This window comes from Anser anser, assembly GCF_964211835.1.
Source record: "Anser anser genome assembly, chromosome: 13".
NCBI lineage: Eukaryota > Metazoa > Chordata > Aves > Anseriformes > Anatidae > Anser > Anser anser.
In genome coordinates, this window is record NC_139734.1 from 15,877,094 (window position 1) to 15,894,777 (window position 17,684).

Below are 17,684 nucleotides of genomic sequence, written 5' to 3' on the forward strand. Positions count from 1 at the left end.
TCTCAAGCACTAGTAGGAGGGATTTGAAAAATTCTTGGATTGTCCTTCAGAAGTTGATGTTGCTCACTCATGAGATTTGTTATTTAAATGTTGAGGTGGAGACGTATTACAGGGATTTTAATTCTGCTAAAGGGCTATTAAGCTAAATTTAATCTTAAAATGATTAATTCTGGAGTCTGTTCCTCAAGATCGTCATCAGAATTTTTGTTAAATTGGTGCTTGAAAGTGTTGCATGGGAGAGGAAGTTTGGGGATGTATTGGAGTTGATTAAGTTTGGGTAGACAAAAGCAGATAGGGCATGCAGACTTGGTGAAATTGGAGATTGTTAAGGGCCTTTATAAACTTGGCCTTGGTCCAACCTGATTTCGCCTTCATGGCTTTTTTATTTTTTAAGCAAATAGTAAAATCTAAGCAGGTTGTTTTTTTTTTCCTTCTTTGGTTTAATTGCATTTGAAAAGTATTTAACATCAACTACTACTAATCTTGTTGCTATTATTTTAGATAAAGCTGAAAGTCTTGGCAGTATGGCTTACGTAACAAAATGTCTTTCTTAAATTACAGAGGGGAAATATGAAAGCAAGCTCTGAGTAATCTTAATGATCTCTTGTATAGGTCGTTCCTACTGTGTTCGGACACAAAGAATGTTGAATCAATGTTTAGAATCTCTAGTTCAGAAAGTCCAAAGTGGAGTTGTTATTAACTTTGAAAAATCAGGACCAGATCCAGCTCCTATTGGAGAAGGTACAGTAACCACTTGTTCCTGTTAATGTTTAAAAAAAAAAAAGTGTTGTATGTGCATGTAAATCCCCTTTAGTGTCTTAAATTTTCTTCCTTTTAGCTTTTCACTGTAGTGCACAGGATTTATCAGATGCCTAGTCTAAAAAAGTGATTAAGCTATAGAGCTTATGTGCTTCAGCGGTAGAGTTCTGATTTCTCTTTAATTACCCCAGATCACTGTGGATGTACTTTTCATAACTTTAGGGTTGTTTGTTTAGCCTTGTCTTAGCTACATTTTTCATTATATTTTAACTCGGTAAGTTAAAAAGTGCTGTATGTTTGCACGGACTTGAATGGATAATCTACCTGCCTGCTACTGCTAGCTCTCCTGTCACTTTTTTTAAACTCTCTTTTTGGAGGGCTGAAAGAAGTAACAGGGAAGTGAATATTTGTAGGAAGTGGTAAAGTTTGAATTGCTGCTGTCAAAACTTTGTTTGAAATGAAATAAGTTTGGGACTAGTGTATTTGAGTCCGTAATCATTTGTGAAGTAATTTCAGCGCTGAATTTGCTGGACATTTTCGTTCTGTTAATTGATCCGAAATACAGTAAACTTCAATTGAGTGTTCGTAGCTGCAAGTGAAAAACTCAGTGCAGAGAACAAGGAATTATTTTGATAGCTGCAAGTAAAGTACATAACGGAATAGAAAAATGCATTCTTAATGTGGACAAATCTTTAGGATTTGCAGAACTTCATGGCTGAAAGGAAGGAGAGAGCTGACCAGTTTATAGTTAGGAAATGAGGAGGTTTCTGGAACGTCAGAAGCTTAATAGCTTTTAGGGTCCCCGAGCATCCTAGCACAGCCAGTTTTACCCCTACTTTCCTTTCGTTTTTTAATCACCTTTTTCTTGCTTTATATATTTTTTTCTCTTTTTGCTTAGTAATGTCGTTCTATTGTAAGTATGCTTAAGGCTTTCCTGTAAGGCCTTGCAGGGTAGCACTTCAGCAGATTCTTGGGTCTCTGTTGGCACAAATGTTCTTCTATGTGGCACAACAGCTGGTGGAAATGTTTTTTTTTTTTTCTTTTGTCACATTTTAAATGGTAATGTGCTGTGAGTACATATGCACAAAAAGATTGAGAGCTTCTGTCTTTACATAAATAGTGGAAATCATCAACTGAAGAGAAATGCGATGCTGTTCACCAAAGTTTTAAAAATCACTGTACATACAATGCAGAGAAATAAAACTGGTATGTAACTGAAAGGTGTTTTGCACAGTATTATTGGCTAGCTGTTTAAAGCAGGGCAATTCAGTAGAGTAAAATGTTCTTCAGATGAAAAAGAGTCTTGAAATACATGATCCCTTCTGTGTCACTTGCCTTGAAGAGCAGTCTTTGAAAAATAATTCTGAGATTCTGTACTGCTACAGACTTCTTCGTGCTCAGTGTGGAGGAAGTCTGTGCTGGTACCTCACAATGGACTGACAGAACACTGCTCTTCCCAGTGGACAGTGGGCTTTAAGTGATTTGTGACTTCTTACTAATTAAAAATGTGACAAAAGCTGCTCCTGCCAGATGCATCTGACTTCTCCATGAAACTTTTCTTCACTTTCAGTTTCCATGAGTGGCAACATCAGTCAGTGAGCTTTGCATCCCATATAGAAAGGCTGTAAATGCAAATTACCGGTCTTTACAGGTGCAGCAGAACTGAAAATGGTAGACTTGCTGTTGCATATCAGATGTATGTCAAAGTACTGAACTTGGGTGAATAAGCAGACCCAAATAACGTTTTCCGTAATATGAAAGTACCCTGCTGCACTAATCAGCTAATTGCTGTGCCACAGGAGCAGAAGGGTGGATGTGGGCAAATGTTTACATTTTTTCTCAGATGATGCTGTTCTGCGCTTTGATAGGTGGTTTTTTCAGCCGCTGATGTGAAGATCCTGTGTCTTTGAAACAGTCGTAGTGAAACATCGTATTGGTTGCTAATAGAAAAATTTTGCTGGGAGACAAATGCATGCCATGTAGCTTTTTATTTTATTTTTTATTTTGCTTTGTTTAAATTTTAGATGGACTTGTTGATTCATCCAGACCCATCAATTCATTTGCTTCTCAACCGTGGCATAGTTGTCATAAGCTCATTTATGTACGGCCTAACCCTAAAACTGGTGTTCCTGTTGGGCATTGGCCAATCCCAGAATCTTTTTGGCCTGATCAGAATTCACCAACACTGGTAAGTCAAGAACTGAAAAAAAGATTCTACACCTACTTAAACAGACTGAAAATTAATAATCAAGGAATTTTTGACTTTCTGTGTTTGCTAATGCAATCTGTCTTTGCTTGAAAACAATAGTTAAAACTTTTTAACAGAGTAGTATAATCTAATGTAGATTCTGTATGCTGTGATTTTTATTTTACTTTTTTTATCTGGAAGCATTACTTCCATGTATATGGTTGATTAGTTTGGTTTAAAAAAATCTTCAAAAGATTATAAAATTGAACTCCGAATTACTTCATATAAAGCTTCTGACTAAAATTTGTGATAAAAAATCCATTTTGGATGGAACACGGAGTATTTGTTTTTGATAAGGAGGATAGATCAACCATATTTATTTTTTTAGTACTTCAGATGTGGACTCTTCTTTCACTAGCAGAAGGAATTAAAACTGAAATAGAAGAGTTACCCATTCAGAAAATGAGATAAAAAGATCATTAACTTCATTCATCCTTTCTTAATGAAACAATCATGCATTTGGCTTATCTCGCTAGGCTTTCTAGGTGTCTCTCTTGCTAGGCATGTTCTCTTCCTAAACTTTGCAATTGCTCAAGATACAGTTTCCCTCCCCCCCACCCATGATTCAAGAAGAAAAAAATTCAAACTCAACAGGGAGTATCTTGAGGATATTCTTTGTGAAGTGAGCAGTTTCACATCTTCAGTTCTATGAACATCAAGCTAAGAAGCAGAGTTGGAAGTTTCCTTTAAACCCATCTATGATATGGGTTGACTGGCGTGGAGGCTTCTAAATATCAAGATAAATAGTGGAATGCTAACCATATTTTTCTCTTTGTGGGAAGAATGCGTGTGCCTGTGTGCACATGTATGTTTTTAAGTTAGAGAAATATTACGTTAATTTATATTCTGTTGTAGGAGCTTGTCCCCTTTCTTTTTTGAAATAAATTGGAAATTGAAATTTTAAGCTTACAAGATAGTAAAATGTATGTTTATGAATAATTTGTTTTCTTAGCATTGATTTGTTTACCGTAAATACTAGATAACTGATGTGTTTCTCCACTTCCTTTTAGCCTCCACGCACAGCTCACCCTGTTGTGAGATTCTCCTGTGTTGATTGTGAGCCAATGGTAATAGACAAGCTTCCTTTTGACAAGTATGAGCTTGAGCCTTCGCCCTTAACACAGTACATCTTGGAACGAAAGTCTCCCCATACCTGCTGGCAGGTATTTGCCCTTACGTTTCTACAGTCAAATAAATGGGTATCCTGAAGTGGTAGTACCTTGGTTATTGTAAGCCTTGGAGAGTTGGGGTCTGGTGTGAGAGTCTGCAGTTGATGAGAAGAAATGTGTCAAGGTTTCAGTTACCTTCGTTCTAATAGAATTATCAGGAGTTAGAATGAGTGATCCCTCTACAGGCTTTGTAATCTCATTTAATTCTGTTTCTAGGTCCATTTCATTTTGCTAAGAAGTGTGTCCCACAGGTTCCATTCTTGGCTAAATTGAAATTCTCTGTAGGCTTTCATTTGCTTTTGGGGAAACTATGCTAGTTTCTATCATAGCTGCAGATGTTGATTAGGTTACAATTTCCACTAATTGATTGAAACTGCTAGGGGGAATTGAGTGGAAACTGTTGATCTTGTTGATGAGATTGGCCTAGAAGAAGCCAAAGTTCTGATGTTGAAATCCTTTGTCACATGCTCTTTTGTGATTTTGGATAAGTGATGTATTCCTGCATCCTCTGTAAAATAAGGCTTGTAAATCCCTTCTAAATGGTGTTCTTGTAAAGGGTAGCTTAATAGGTACAAGAGGAGCTTGATTAGTGTGGGATCTTACCCGGAAAGATGGGACTGGAAGTCTATCTTCTATTTTTGTTTGCCTAATAAATATTAAAACTTAACTGAAAGCATAAGATGTATTTTTGAAGTTAGTTTTAATTGGAAAATTGAAGTTACTTCTAATAAACTTACTTCAAAAATGGTCTTAAAGCATTCATAGATAAATTATTTGCCTAAGTTCTCCAGACAATCTTGTTAAATTTTCCTGCTATTTTCCAAAAACTGCTTTTCTTCTCCCACCTGCTTAACAGCAGACCCATGCATACTAGGGAAACGGGCTCAACATTAAGAGTGTGGACACTTGATGTGATTGAAAGATGTTTCCTGAATATTCCTGTTTGTTATGCTTGATAGTATGTGTAAGACATTTTAGATTTCCTTTAATCAGTGTTGTAAATTCCAGTCCTGCTATTTTACAGGTCAGAAGAGTAATTTCAAATGCATTGTTTATTAACGTAACGGTCACAGATGTCCCTTAACCTATTTCAAATAATTTCAAAATCTTTTCAGAGCATCACTTAAGTAGGCTCACTAAAGCACTAAAGATTATATTGTGAAGAGCGTTTCCGCACTGACTGGGATTATGCTATATATTGCATGTTTGCATTTTGTGACTGGGAAGTGCCAGTGCATGCTCATCCTGATGTGTGCAACCTCAAACTTGGCTGTTCTTGATAACTTGTTGCCTTAATGCAGTAAGATTCAGATTGTTTTTAAAATGCTCTATGTTTAGTATTCTTCATGTTCTTCCAATACTGATATATATATTTTTTTCTTTATCAGGTATTTGTGAGTAGCAGTGGAAAATACAGTGAACTTGGTCATCCATTTGGGTATTTAAAAGCAAGCACTACTCTAACCTGTGTAAACCTCTTTGTGATGCCTTACAACTATCCTGTTTTACTTCCATTGTTAGGTAGGTAATAAATTTACGTTGGACTGCCGATGCAGCTACTTGAGAAAAAAAAAGTGGTTAGTGTTCTGCCTTAGTTTGAGACATTATAAAATAATGGAGAATGGAGAGTAGAGAATGTTGCAAACTCTTTAATAAAATTTGGGAGGAGAGGATTTTCATACCCCCTCTCCCTTTTTTTCTCTCCAGCAGAGGAGGAGAGCTACCTGCTTCCAGTGCATGTTTGATGCTGTTCACCTCCTAGACACGTAGCCTCTTCCTTAACCTGGAGTAAGCTTCAACCTCCATTCTTTTCCCTCATTTAGGGTGTGGTGTATCCAGGTTTTGCCGTTGCTCTTGTAGCAGCTAATTTTTTTTTTTTCTGGAAGATGAGATTCAGTGTTATGGGTGTTGGGAAGAGGGAATTCCCTGATGCTGTTTAGAGCAGTAAGAAGGAATAGAGTAGTGAAACAGCCTACAGTTCTTCCCTGCCCAAAGAACCAATGTTTTTTATACTCACAATAAACTACTTTCTACAGGAAAGACAGTATGAAAAGGTGCTGTGTGAGTAACTGCCATAATAATTATGTCTATTAGGGTTTTGGCATAAAGGTAATAGCAGAGAGGAGAGTTTCTTGGGTGTTGCCAAACCTTTTAGTTGCAGATGCTATAGGAGTTTTTTGTTCTGTTTATATAGATAGAAAATAAATATAGATAGAAAATAAAATTTATATAGATAGAAAATAGAAGTGGAAATTGGAGAGAATGAACACAAACTTGATTATTACTTTCCTGCACAAGGTTGTTGCATTTAGTTCTGGAAAACAACTTGGGATTGCTTTTTCCTAATCCTGGTCATAATCAGAAAAAGAAATTTGTGCTTGCTGTGTAAGGTGGCTGCCTTATATAATCATCCTTGTAGCCTAACAGTTGTCTTAAAGTGTGCAAGCAGGATCCTTCAAGATTAATTTAGCATTTTCTGTAAGCTGGTGGCTAATGCATTACTGTTGCAGGTCCACTTACTGAAAAGTCATTACTGATACTAAAAGAATTCCCCTGTTTGTTTTGATGTTCTTTTGATGTTTGTTTGCAGTTCTACTGTGTCTTCCCTGGGAGCTCATGTCTTCCTCCTGCCTTTTTTGCAGGGTTATAAAGCTCTTCCTGCTTTTTTTTTTTTTTTGGAAAAAAAGCACCTTTTCAGTACGTGTAATGCTATTCTTCAGGTCACTCACATCCACCTGGTATCCCACATCTTAAGTTTGCAAAGGCTGTTTAAAGGAGAATGTGGAGCTTCCACGTTGTGCAAGTTGTAAAATGGGTGTTTTCTGTAGACTGCGAACGCACAGCATTCTCTGTTGGTAACACAAAAGCATACATGAAGTGTTACCTTCAGATCTTGTTCCAGAACTTTGTTTATCCTTGGTCTCTAAGGCATGGTGGAATGAAGTTCTGTGGAATATACCTAAACCTGAAAGCGGATTTAGCCCCTTCTATTACTCTCACCCAGATTAAAAAGGATGTGAGAACTTCCAAACCAAGGAGAAACTTAGTGTATCCAGCCCACCAATGTTGGTCCACCAGTTGAGGTTCTAGTGGCTACTACCCATACTGTGCTGGAGAAGTGGGACTTGTCCTGGTATAGTACCATGGATAGTATCTCTCCCTTCTTTTTATTGTCTCTTTCAGACAAGTCAAAAACACAACTGTATCATTTGTACTGTCGTATCAAGTGACTTATGTGTGTTCAAGCATTATAAACAGATCACAAGATGCTGAAGATTTTTTTTCTTGCATTTCTGTATTTCTGCATTCTTGAGCAGGGCAAGCCTTAATCCTGTTTCTGGTAAAAAGTATAGGAGACAGCCCTAAAAGATAGGGTAGGTAATGCATGAAGGAGCTTGCAGGTGATGCTTGAGCCAACCGAAGCAAGTTGTGGTCCATGATGGAAGGAGACAAATTCTGTGTCACATTGTATAGATTTGATGATTTATACCTCAGTTTTTGCAAGAGTGGATTTTCGTGTGTTCAGTGTGAGATGCTTCTGAAGACAGAACTTTTCACAGATACATGGATATACTTTGATGCCGAGTAAATTTGGCTTATGTGTTAGAGATTTCCCGTTCAAGGATTGTTGCCTTTGATACTAGCATAGCTCATGTACTTAAGATATTCTACTGTTTAAAAACAATTGCACAGCCAAGTTCATCAAGTAAAAGTCAAACGAGGGGATAGAGATGGCAGTGCTGCATCTCATCTCTACTAAGATGCTTTCTTGATTGATTTTCATAGAAGGGCCGGTACTGCTGGGCAGCAGGAGTGATTATTCACTGGGAGGGTCAGCAGAAGTAGTATTGAAACGGCTATTACGAAAATACCATGAGAAGGTGGTCAGTAGCCTTTCTGTGTGGATCTAAATATGCAGAAGGATGAGCGTTTAGAAAATGTCTGCCTGTGAAGGACTGCAATATGGATCGTTTCCTTTGATGATTTTACAGGCTGTTTGAGCGAACCTGCAAGTAGTGATTTTATATTTTGGAAACCAAGGGTCGCCTTTTTCACAAATGCGAACATAGGATGCTCTTGCACTAGGAGGGAGGGCCAAACATTTTGTACCGATGGAAAAAATTACGATACCTTTTTTAGTGTTGGATACTATTTTACGTTGTAGCTCCTTATATTTAGGCTAGATTTTTTGCAGGGAAGAATATTGCTTTTCTTGAATGTAAAAGCACGAGTCTCCCACTGCTTAAAACAAACGAGCATATCTATTAGTGCAGAGACATTAGAAAGCTCAGGGAGTGACCAGCACTTGCTCAGGTGAAATTTAGCATGGGTAGTGATATTACCAAAATAAAAACTTAAACTTTTTTTTGTTACATGGTATAAACAGTCACAACTAGAATGTCGAATGATCTCTTCTGGTAATTAGGCTCTTGCTGAACTGCTAAAATTGCCTATTGACCCTTCTGTCTTGCACACTTTTTCTCTCCCTTCTGTTCACTGAGTTTGGGAGTGCATCGAGCCCCCTTATGTGGTACTGGTTACTGAAGATGTGTATTGCTATCTTGGTGTGTCATGATTCGGTCGTTTTGTACGTTAGTCTGAAGTGGTAAAGAGCATTTGGAGCACAAATTAACTGATCTGCCTGCAGTTTTACCTGTTCTCTTGGAATTGCTACAACGTGTGGCCCTTTACTGGTTGTTTCTATTGCCATCTTCCCAGTTATCCAGTGCTTTTGGCTCCCTCTGAGTTTAGAAGTGAAAAGAGTATGGTATTGATTTCTGGACTACACAGAGCAGTATCTGAAAATCTGTAGGTTGGATTAAAACTAAGAAAAGATGATTTCAGTGCTTTTGGACTTTATCTACAAAAGGTTTGGATTTAATCCATGAATGAACTAGTTAACTGAGTTACTGTTTGTTTCCTTACGTGTATAAATGATTATGTGCAGCCCACTGCACGGTGGAAAGAGTGCATTTCAAGTGCCTGTGTTGCAATCTGTTGACAGTGCATGTCTCAAACTCTTGCTATAGAGGCAGGTAAGATGTTGACGGTGATGTTCTTCTTGACTTGGGGCCATGTTTATCACTGTGACTTTCTTCCTTTTAAAGGAAGCTCATGCTGTGGGGAGTTCTCTCTGTAGATAAGACAGACAAATCTTCGCTGAAGCACTACTTAGATTTGAGAACTTCTTACCTGGATAGCAAAGATCAGGAAGGTGCTTCTGCATTTGATTTCTCAGACTGCAGCCATGCTGCAGATTAAGAATCATAGGTAGTTGGTCCAGTATGTATTATGAAAATCTGTGCCATTTGAGAGTGGCTGTGCCGTCAAACTTCAGGGGTTATATGCTGGAACAACCTTCGCGGAGGAAGAACTGAGAAAGTAGTAAGCTGTTGTTACGGAGCTGAAGGTTCAAGCTGTACGTAGAACCAACTCATAGGCTTTAAAATATTAAGATGCTCTAACACTGAATATTTTACAGGACTGGTATTTTTAATTTTTAATTTTGTGAGGGAGATATAGTTCAGCTTCCTTTTTGCGGCAAAGAGCTAATGGGCTTATAAGATAAGAACGGGTATTATTTCCTATTTGCCACTTCCCTCATGGTACTACCATGGTTCTTTTGGATAATAGCGCTAAGCATATTGAGATGTAAAATTAAGTTCTAATTTGTTCTCTCAAACTGCACCCCACTTCCTTCAGGCCAGGAAAGAGAACCAGAGCATCTGTAGTGTGGTTTTTGTGTGATACAGAATTAATTTAGATTAGAAAATACCTGTAATTAAGTGTGGTTTGGCTATGAGAACTTGGAAAATTGTATCTTAACATCTGTTCCATTTGTGCAGAATGCTATGCAAGTCAAATTTTCTTCTCCAAATATATCTTCCTGAAAGCTCAATCTGGAGAAAACAATTTCCTTGCTGCATCTGTCTTTCTCGCACCCTCCTCTGTGTGCATCTCCATCTTCTGCAGCTCTCCACAGTTAATTTTTGGACATCCCTTTCTCCAGTTCTGTATTTACTTCCACTAGCCTCCCTTTGCCAGCATGTTATTGCCCTACTAAGGAGAAGCTTGGATCTCAGATGATAATTTATAATTTCAAATGATTAATTGCAGGATACTGTGTTCTCTTCTGATGTTTAGAAATCGCTGTTATAGCATGCACAGCAAATGAGTACGTGCTTCAACTCAGTGATTTCTAAATGGCAATATGCACACCTCTAGAGCGAACAAGGTATTTCTAAAAGACTTTGCAAAGGAAATAATCTGTCTGGTTGCCCCTGTCTTAACAGGCAGCAGTTTTTGTAGCTAATTACCTTCGCTCGTCTGCGTCTGTGGGAGAGTTTGCTGCTCTGGCAAGAGGCAGTGGTGCTGAAGGTGCACCCCTTGTCTGCTGGAGGTAGATGCTCGCTGTTGTTAGCAGAGTCCAGCAAAGCTGGCCGTAAGGATTCCCTGCTCTGATTATTATTATTTTTTTTATTGAAGACCAGAATTCATCATACAGGTTGAACAAAAGACAGCTGAGCTGAAAATGGAAATTGAACCAAATGAATGTTGTTCGGCTAATACAGAGAGTCTTTGATGATGCAAGAGAGGAGAATCTGTTGCATCTACCATGTTACTAGTAGTTGTGTGCAGTTTTTAAGTCTGGTGTCCTTGTAAGTTTGCCTGTGATGAGGAACTGTTTTGGAGCGTCTCCTACAGCTAGGACTGGGGATTCAAAACCCTTCAAACCTAAGGTTAAGACCAGTTTTTGTGGGGAAGCCCCATTGGGAGATGGGGGGAAGGAGAGGAAAAGTGGGAGGAAACTTGGCAGTTGAATTTTGGATAATTCTAACGGTCTGGGACTCTATAAACAAAACCTTCTTTTCTTGTTTTCCTTGTTGCAGATGACTTGTTTAAGGTTCACAAACTTAAGCCAAATCTGAAGTGGCGACAGGCTTTTGACAACTACTTAAAAACAATGCCTCCTTACTACTTACTGGTATGTTCCTTTTCTCATTTTGTGCTGCTGGGTATAATGATGGCTGGTGTGACCAGAATCCTGTGCATCATACCTCTTCCTAGTAAATTTTGTTTACGTAAATTTGATGAAATTTTTGGTAGTAAACATTCAGTTTTGCAGAGGTATGTAGATCAGGTCTATCTTTTTTTTAAAGAAATAAATACATGTCTAGTAATATTGAGCAATAGTAATGATACTAAAATATTAAATGCTTTCAGTTCGTTTAATATTAAATGAGCTTTGATCTAGTACACTTCAGATTGTAATCAAATTTGGCATTATTTTTGTAACTTGGTAAGGAAGATACAGATTTGTTTGTTTCTTAATGTGGGTGAACTGCTAGAACTCGAAAAACTCACACTAAGAGAACTGGCTGGGCCAGATAAGGGTGGGGGGGAGGAACCATTCACCTTTTACGTGTAGCTTGGACAATGCACCTCAATACGGACTTGCATCATCCCGGCTATTCTGGTACTGAGCCTCTGAGTGGAAATTGCCAGTGGCACCATGCTGTGCGGTGTCTTGGTAATGTGGCATAATGTCCATTGCAAGCTAGTTAGACTACCAAACTCATGTCACATGGTATCTGAATAGACTTGAATTTTAGTTGCCAAAAGTGGAAAAGCTAGAGCACTAATCCATGTGCCTTAGCTTCCTGTAATTGATCTTTTACAATTTTTTTTTAAAGACTTACTCTCTTACTATTGTGTATTTTGTTTTCCTTATAGCCATTAAAGAAAGCCCTAAGGATGATGGGAGCTCCAAATCTGATATCAGATAATTTAGATTGTGGACTTAGTTACAGTGTTATCTCTTACCTTAAAAAACTCAGCCAACAGGTAGTATTGATAAAACCTTTGCAATTAGAAGTGCGTTGATTATTTAGTTTGTGGTAATCTCATTATAACACAGTTATTCCCTGTGGGAGTTCATTTGGGTGTGCAGTATACATTATAATCAAAGATGGGTGAACATTTCCACAACAAATGCAGATGAATCTAGAGCGACTATATAGCCAGTGATTGTGCCTTCTGTAAGCGGTGGAGGGGAGTGAGGAGAACTTTAGCTACATTTTAAGTGCCTGCTGGACCTTTAAATTCCAAAGATTATCACTAATTGGATTTATGACTGCTCTTGCTATTATTCATCACAGCTGAAGTCAGAGGCTTGCTCTGTTTCATATTTATTTCCACGGGTGCCTTGGCAGTGTGTACATTCCAAAAAGTATACATTCCTGGCCATGGGGAATAAGATCATAATTCATGTTTTATGTCTGAGCTTCCTGTTTCCTTCAGGTCAAATCCATTATGTGTGTTGTGTGACCTGGTGGGAAATAGTCTTACATGTCTTTCTGTCTTTGTCAAGAATGCCCTTTCAGGTGTAACTCTGAAAGCCATGCCTCCTTAGCATGAACAGTTCCTATAACAGTATTTCAAGATCTAGAAGTCAGCGGCAAAGCAGTGCAGCCTTTAGAAATTACAAAGAAAAGATCCTCCTCCTTAAAGAATGCACAAACTATGTTCCAAAAGCCTCAGAATGACTGAGCATCTATTAGATATAAAGCTTCCTGGGGTATTTCAGTAATGACATGCAAATTCTATTATCTGCAATATGGAGTTGGAATGGCTTGATATGGCTACTGTGGTTTTCACAGACTTTCTCAACCTGTGAAAGAGCTTAAATGTGTTGCATGCATGATAGGCTCCTATGTAGGGGCAAGCAGTGCCAGAATTGTGTAGTGCTCCTGCTGTCCTTAAATTCAGAGTTTCCCACAGATAATAAAGCAAATCCTGTGGAGGATGAGATGTGGGGGAAGTGGGTTCCAATCACTGTGGTGTTTTTGAGGTATTGCAAGTGGTTTAAAAAAAATCTTGCTTTGAATTCACTTAAAGCTTAATACAGCAGAATTGTCTGTAGCTATTAATAAGAAACCTGTGTTAATTAGAGAAGTAACATCTTTTTAGAAACTTACTGATGAAGCAAATTACATGCAGGTTCTACTACTATTCATCTTGTTGCAAACCTTAGTACTTAGATTGTTTCAGAAATGAAATCTGATGTTACTGTATCTGAATACGGTTTTAGATGTTGCTTGACAGTAACCTAAGGTATCACACCTTTAGTTATTTCTTTCTTTCCTTTTAAAGATGATTTTTCAGGAGCACATGAAGTCACAGACTTGCAGCAAAATCAGGGATGTTCACAGACCACCTACTGGCATATAAATTTAGATACACTGGCTAAATATTTTTTCTGTATGCTAGCACAAGGATTTTATTCTACTTTATATCCAATATATCCCCGGGCAGGTAGTTGAGTGGTTGGGAACTAAGTTGTAGTTTTATTCTGTTCATATACTATGTGTTTTATACTGGAAATCTGCAATGCATGCTGATTCTTTAACTCACGATGTGATTCCATTTTAGACAAAAATAGAGTCGGAACGAATAATAGGTTCAGTGGGTAAGAAAGTTCCACAAGAAATTGGAATAAAAGTGAAAAATCACTCCAGTGGCCTCTCCTTGGTACACAGTAGGGATTTTAAGCAGCTGCTGCAAGGGATCACTGGGGAATCTCCACTGAGACTGGCGGAAATGAACGTTAAAGAATTTGCTGGCTTCCACATAGGACTCTTAAACAAGGTAAACAGGATAGAGATCTTGCATGATTAAGCAGTTGATCTGTTTTAAATGGGTAACTTTTATAGACTTAACATAGAAGAAGGAAGTAAGTACTTTTTGCTGAATTGTGAAGAATGTGCCATAGGCATAAGTAGTGAGAGGAGCAAATGCAATTTTTAGCACGTGCTTTTGGGACACAGTTTGAAAATCCCACGGTAGTAGTCCAAGACAACTGTGATGAAAGTGACAACCTCTGCAAAAGACAGCTAGCATTGTTAGTCCAGGAATTAACATGCTTAGTTTTAATAAAGCTGAAAGAGATAATGCTGAAAAAGATCTTGTTGAAAAGGGTTGAGTCTGCTGTATCCAATTAGGAAGATCTGAAGTTGTTTCAGAATATTTTTTTAGTAGTTAACGTTATTACAGTTAATTTCTTTGCGCACGAAAACTGGTGGGTTAACTGAAAGTTACTTGTTTTATTATAAAACCAGGATTTGAAGCCACAGGCATTCAGAAATGCATACGATATTCCTCGTCGCAGTCTTCTAGATCAGCTAACTAGAATGAGAACCAATCTTCTGAAATCACACAGGCATATCGTGGGGCAGGATGAAGGTAAATTGCCACAATTATTTATTAACAGTCTGGTACAGCTATTTAACTCACTTAAGTAGTGTTTCTGTCCTCAGTGTGGGAGGGGAAGTAGACTTTGCATCATTTGTTGGGTCAGTCGTCCTTTCCTAGATTCTGAAGGAAAAGAATGAAACTTCTGCCTTCTGTCACAAAACATGTTGTGCATGCTTGGAATTTTAAAAATAAATTTCATGGGTGAGCTTTCCTATACAACAGGATGCAGTATATGTTTTTATAGTGATGTTGAAAGGAAAGAGGGGCTTTATTTGCCTTTTGCTTTTCCTTTGTAGTGGGAAGAAATAGTGATTTCTAGTTCTTAAATGCTAACACTTGAAATGGAAGCATATGAGGCTTGTCTTTCCTTAGTTTTAAGGTAGACTAAATTTAGATACTTTGTTCTGCTGCAGACTGCCTTCACAGCGTTCCTGTTGCTCAAATGGGAAATTACCAGGAGTACTTGAAAATGATGCCTTCACCCCTTCGGGAGATTGATCCAGATCAACCAAAAAGGCTTCATACATTTGGCAATCCGTTCAAACAGGATAAGAAGGTAGGAGAAGTCTTGCTATCTGCTGTGTCATTATTTGAAAAGTAACTGAATTGTAACACAGAGGCAATTACTCTAGTAATGAATTGATGAAGCAATTATTTTTTACTTGTTTTAAAAAAAAAATGTCTTTTCAGGGTATGATGATAGACGAAGCAGATGAATTTGTTGCTGGGCCTCAGAATAAGATCAAGCGTCCTGGAGAGCCCAATACTCCAGCATCACTAAAGAGAAGGCGTAGCATGTCCCCACTGTTGCGACGGCCACAGTCACCACCTGTTGTGACAAACCATGTTGGTGGGAAAGGGCCACCCTGTGCTGCTGGATCTCCGTCATATCTGAACCTCAAAGGCATGCCAACAAATAAAGGTATGTTGGAGTTGTTGTAGTACAGGAGCTTGTGTGGTCATAACTGGAAATACCTGTGCAAAAAAAAAGGTCTCTGTGCTTTCTAGGTTAAATCAAAAGGACACATAAGTTTTAGAGTTAATTAGGACTGAATTTCTTTTGTTGGCTTAGACAAACAGGCTGTTGCTATAGCTAGTGAAGTCCTGAATGAGCAATAATTTTGAACTGTTTTTAAGAAGTGCTGAAACCTTTCACCACGATGGTTTGGAGGTAGCAAGGATTTCATTTCAGCTTTTAGTTCTATAGTGGGGAAGGGAGAAGTGAGAAAGGAAAGTTTAAAAAAAAAAAAAAAAAAAGTGTTTTCATTTCTCACAAATACTAATTTACCCACCAGCAGCAGAGTCAAAAGAAAAATTTGCTGGAACTGGGCAAAGGAGGGGAAACTTAAGTTTACTTGGAAGTCATAACACTGAAACGGAATTACAGAAAATTATTTCAAGACAGTCATATGAGATGGTAGCAGTCCAAAAGGAGGTGTTCTTTTGGTTGCGTCAAAGGGTGAATAAAACTACTGAAGTGATCTGACAGTGCTGAGTAACTCTCTACACAGTACTTTAAACAAGAAGGGATGCAGAATAATTTCCTTCTGTGTTTTTGATATTGCAATTACGCAATATTAAGATACATCTTCTTAATTTTCAGACACTGGTAACAGTATTGTCCAAGATGGTAATGGAGAGAAGAAAGCAGAAAATTGTCAGTTGCTGGAAAAGCAAATTGATGGCTTGTCTGTGCAAATGGCTTCTTCGGTTCCAGCTGTTATGGGAGAAGACGAAATGTTACCCAATGACTTAGACTCTCTACCCGATGAGTTCAATTGCTTAAATGAAGATGGCTTGGATCATAAACCTGGTACCAATGCACTTGTTCGAGGGCCTCTAAATTACAGTGTGGGCGGAGATGACCAAAAACGGGTGATGGAGTCTACTTCTGAATCTGTGCCAAATTCATTTAAAATAACACCTACGATGTTGGAGGGAAGCAATGCTGATATCAAAATTAGAGTGATGAAAGAGGTTCGCAAACCTGGAAGAAGTAAGTTCTTTATTAGTATATTAAAAATGGGCTAGGGATATAGAAGATTTTTCTTGAAATGAGGATCTATTTTGTAAATAAAACTTCAGATTTTGAATGATTTTTGATTACTTGTGTATGAGTAGAGAAAGAACAAGAAAGGAAGTACATGTATTCACAGTCTGACTTTATATCCTCACTATACTTGCTGCAGCACTCTTAAGCAGGCTTAGTCAGCACCATTAATATTTTCATAGTTGATTCAGATAAGAAAATACGGAAACAAATGAAAAAATACCATTGTTTCAGATCTAATGTGTCCAGTTCGTTCTTTTGCACTACTTTTTTTTTTTAAATTTTATACAAGACAATCATATTAATTGCTCCACATAGATTAGTCATCTTAGAAAGAGGAATTATCTTAAACCTCTGCTTTCAAAAATGACAGCTCTAGGTTGAAACGTGGCTTGGTATCCCTTTGTTTATATTAACTGCTAGTCATGGCAGTGTGTTCATGGAGATAAAAGGCTTCTCTGCTGATTAAACCTAGCCTGCATTTTCCAAGGGCAGGTGTTTCTAGATACTGCTCTTTTAAGAGAACAAAATTCTTCAGTGCTACATTTGAATACCAGATAATCAATATCACTTCAAAGTATTGGTATGCTGGCTTTTTTTCTTGTCTTACGTACATTACTGTATGCAGAAATGGGAAACTCTAGGTTTTGTTATTTTTCCTTTGTCTGTTAAGATTTATTGAAAATGCATTTGCAACATCCATTTCTAATATCTGTTTGGTTTTTTTCTTTAAGATTATGAAAAAATCTTCTCTCTTCTTGAGGAGGTACAAGGACCTATGGAAATTCAGAAGTATTTCATTGAATTTGCTATAAAGGAAGCAGCAAGGTTTGTATAGATATAAATGATTCAGAGTTAAATGCTAACTTCGTTCATGATAGTAAATCTTAATCTTTTCCAAAACAAGTACTTCGTTTTGACATACTTAAATTATTGCGGTTTTAGTGGTCAAACTGCCATTGTATTTTCTGGAGTAAATGGTCGTTACCTAGAGTTGAAATGTGAAATAGAAAGGTGGGTGGTTATGGAAGAAAGACCCAGAATTTGCCTGGGTTGGGGAAAGATGGCTGTAGCAAATTAAATTTCCATTCTGATGTCAGAAATAAAGGAAGCTCTTCCATGCTGGAAACAGAGAGCCTCTGGTAATACTGTTTATCATGGCAAAATAATACCGAGTTATTTAACTGTTATTTTTGGAAGAAAA

The 17,684-nt window shown here is 37.8% G+C and overlaps 1 protein-coding gene across 6 annotated transcripts in view; it reads left to right on the plus strand.

The window, feature by feature from the left end:
* The window catches only part of LOC310880832 (integrator complex subunit 6-like), a 37,943-nt gene that overhangs the window by 19,213 nt on the left and 1,046 nt on the right, over positions 1-17,684 (plus strand). For 3 of the 6 annotated variants that reach the window (XR_014571944.1, XR_014571945.1, XM_083797212.1), the window contains exons 6-17: positions 613-741; positions 2,784-2,947; positions 4,018-4,170; positions 5,565-5,697; positions 11,067-11,161; positions 11,911-12,021; positions 13,609-13,824; positions 14,295-14,418; positions 14,844-14,986; positions 15,121-15,352; positions 16,034-16,426; positions 17,215-17,308. Coding sequence is in view for 4 of the 6 variants with exons in the window: in XM_083797212.1 (XP_083653338.1) it covers positions 613-741; positions 2,784-2,947; positions 4,018-4,170; positions 5,565-5,697; positions 11,067-11,161; positions 11,911-12,021; positions 13,609-13,824; positions 14,295-14,418; positions 14,844-14,986; positions 15,121-15,352; positions 16,034-16,426; positions 17,215-17,308 (1,987 nt within the window). In the remaining 2 variants the exon portion in view is untranslated. Of the gene's footprint in view, positions 1-612; positions 742-2,783; positions 2,948-4,017; positions 4,171-5,564; positions 5,698-5,883; positions 5,965-11,066; positions 11,162-11,910; positions 12,022-13,608; positions 13,825-14,294; positions 14,419-14,843; positions 14,987-15,120; positions 15,353-16,033; positions 16,427-17,214; positions 17,309-17,684 lie in introns of those variants that run through there. The other 3 variants (XM_083797213.1, XM_083797214.1, XM_083797215.1) reach the window with 3 other exon arrangements.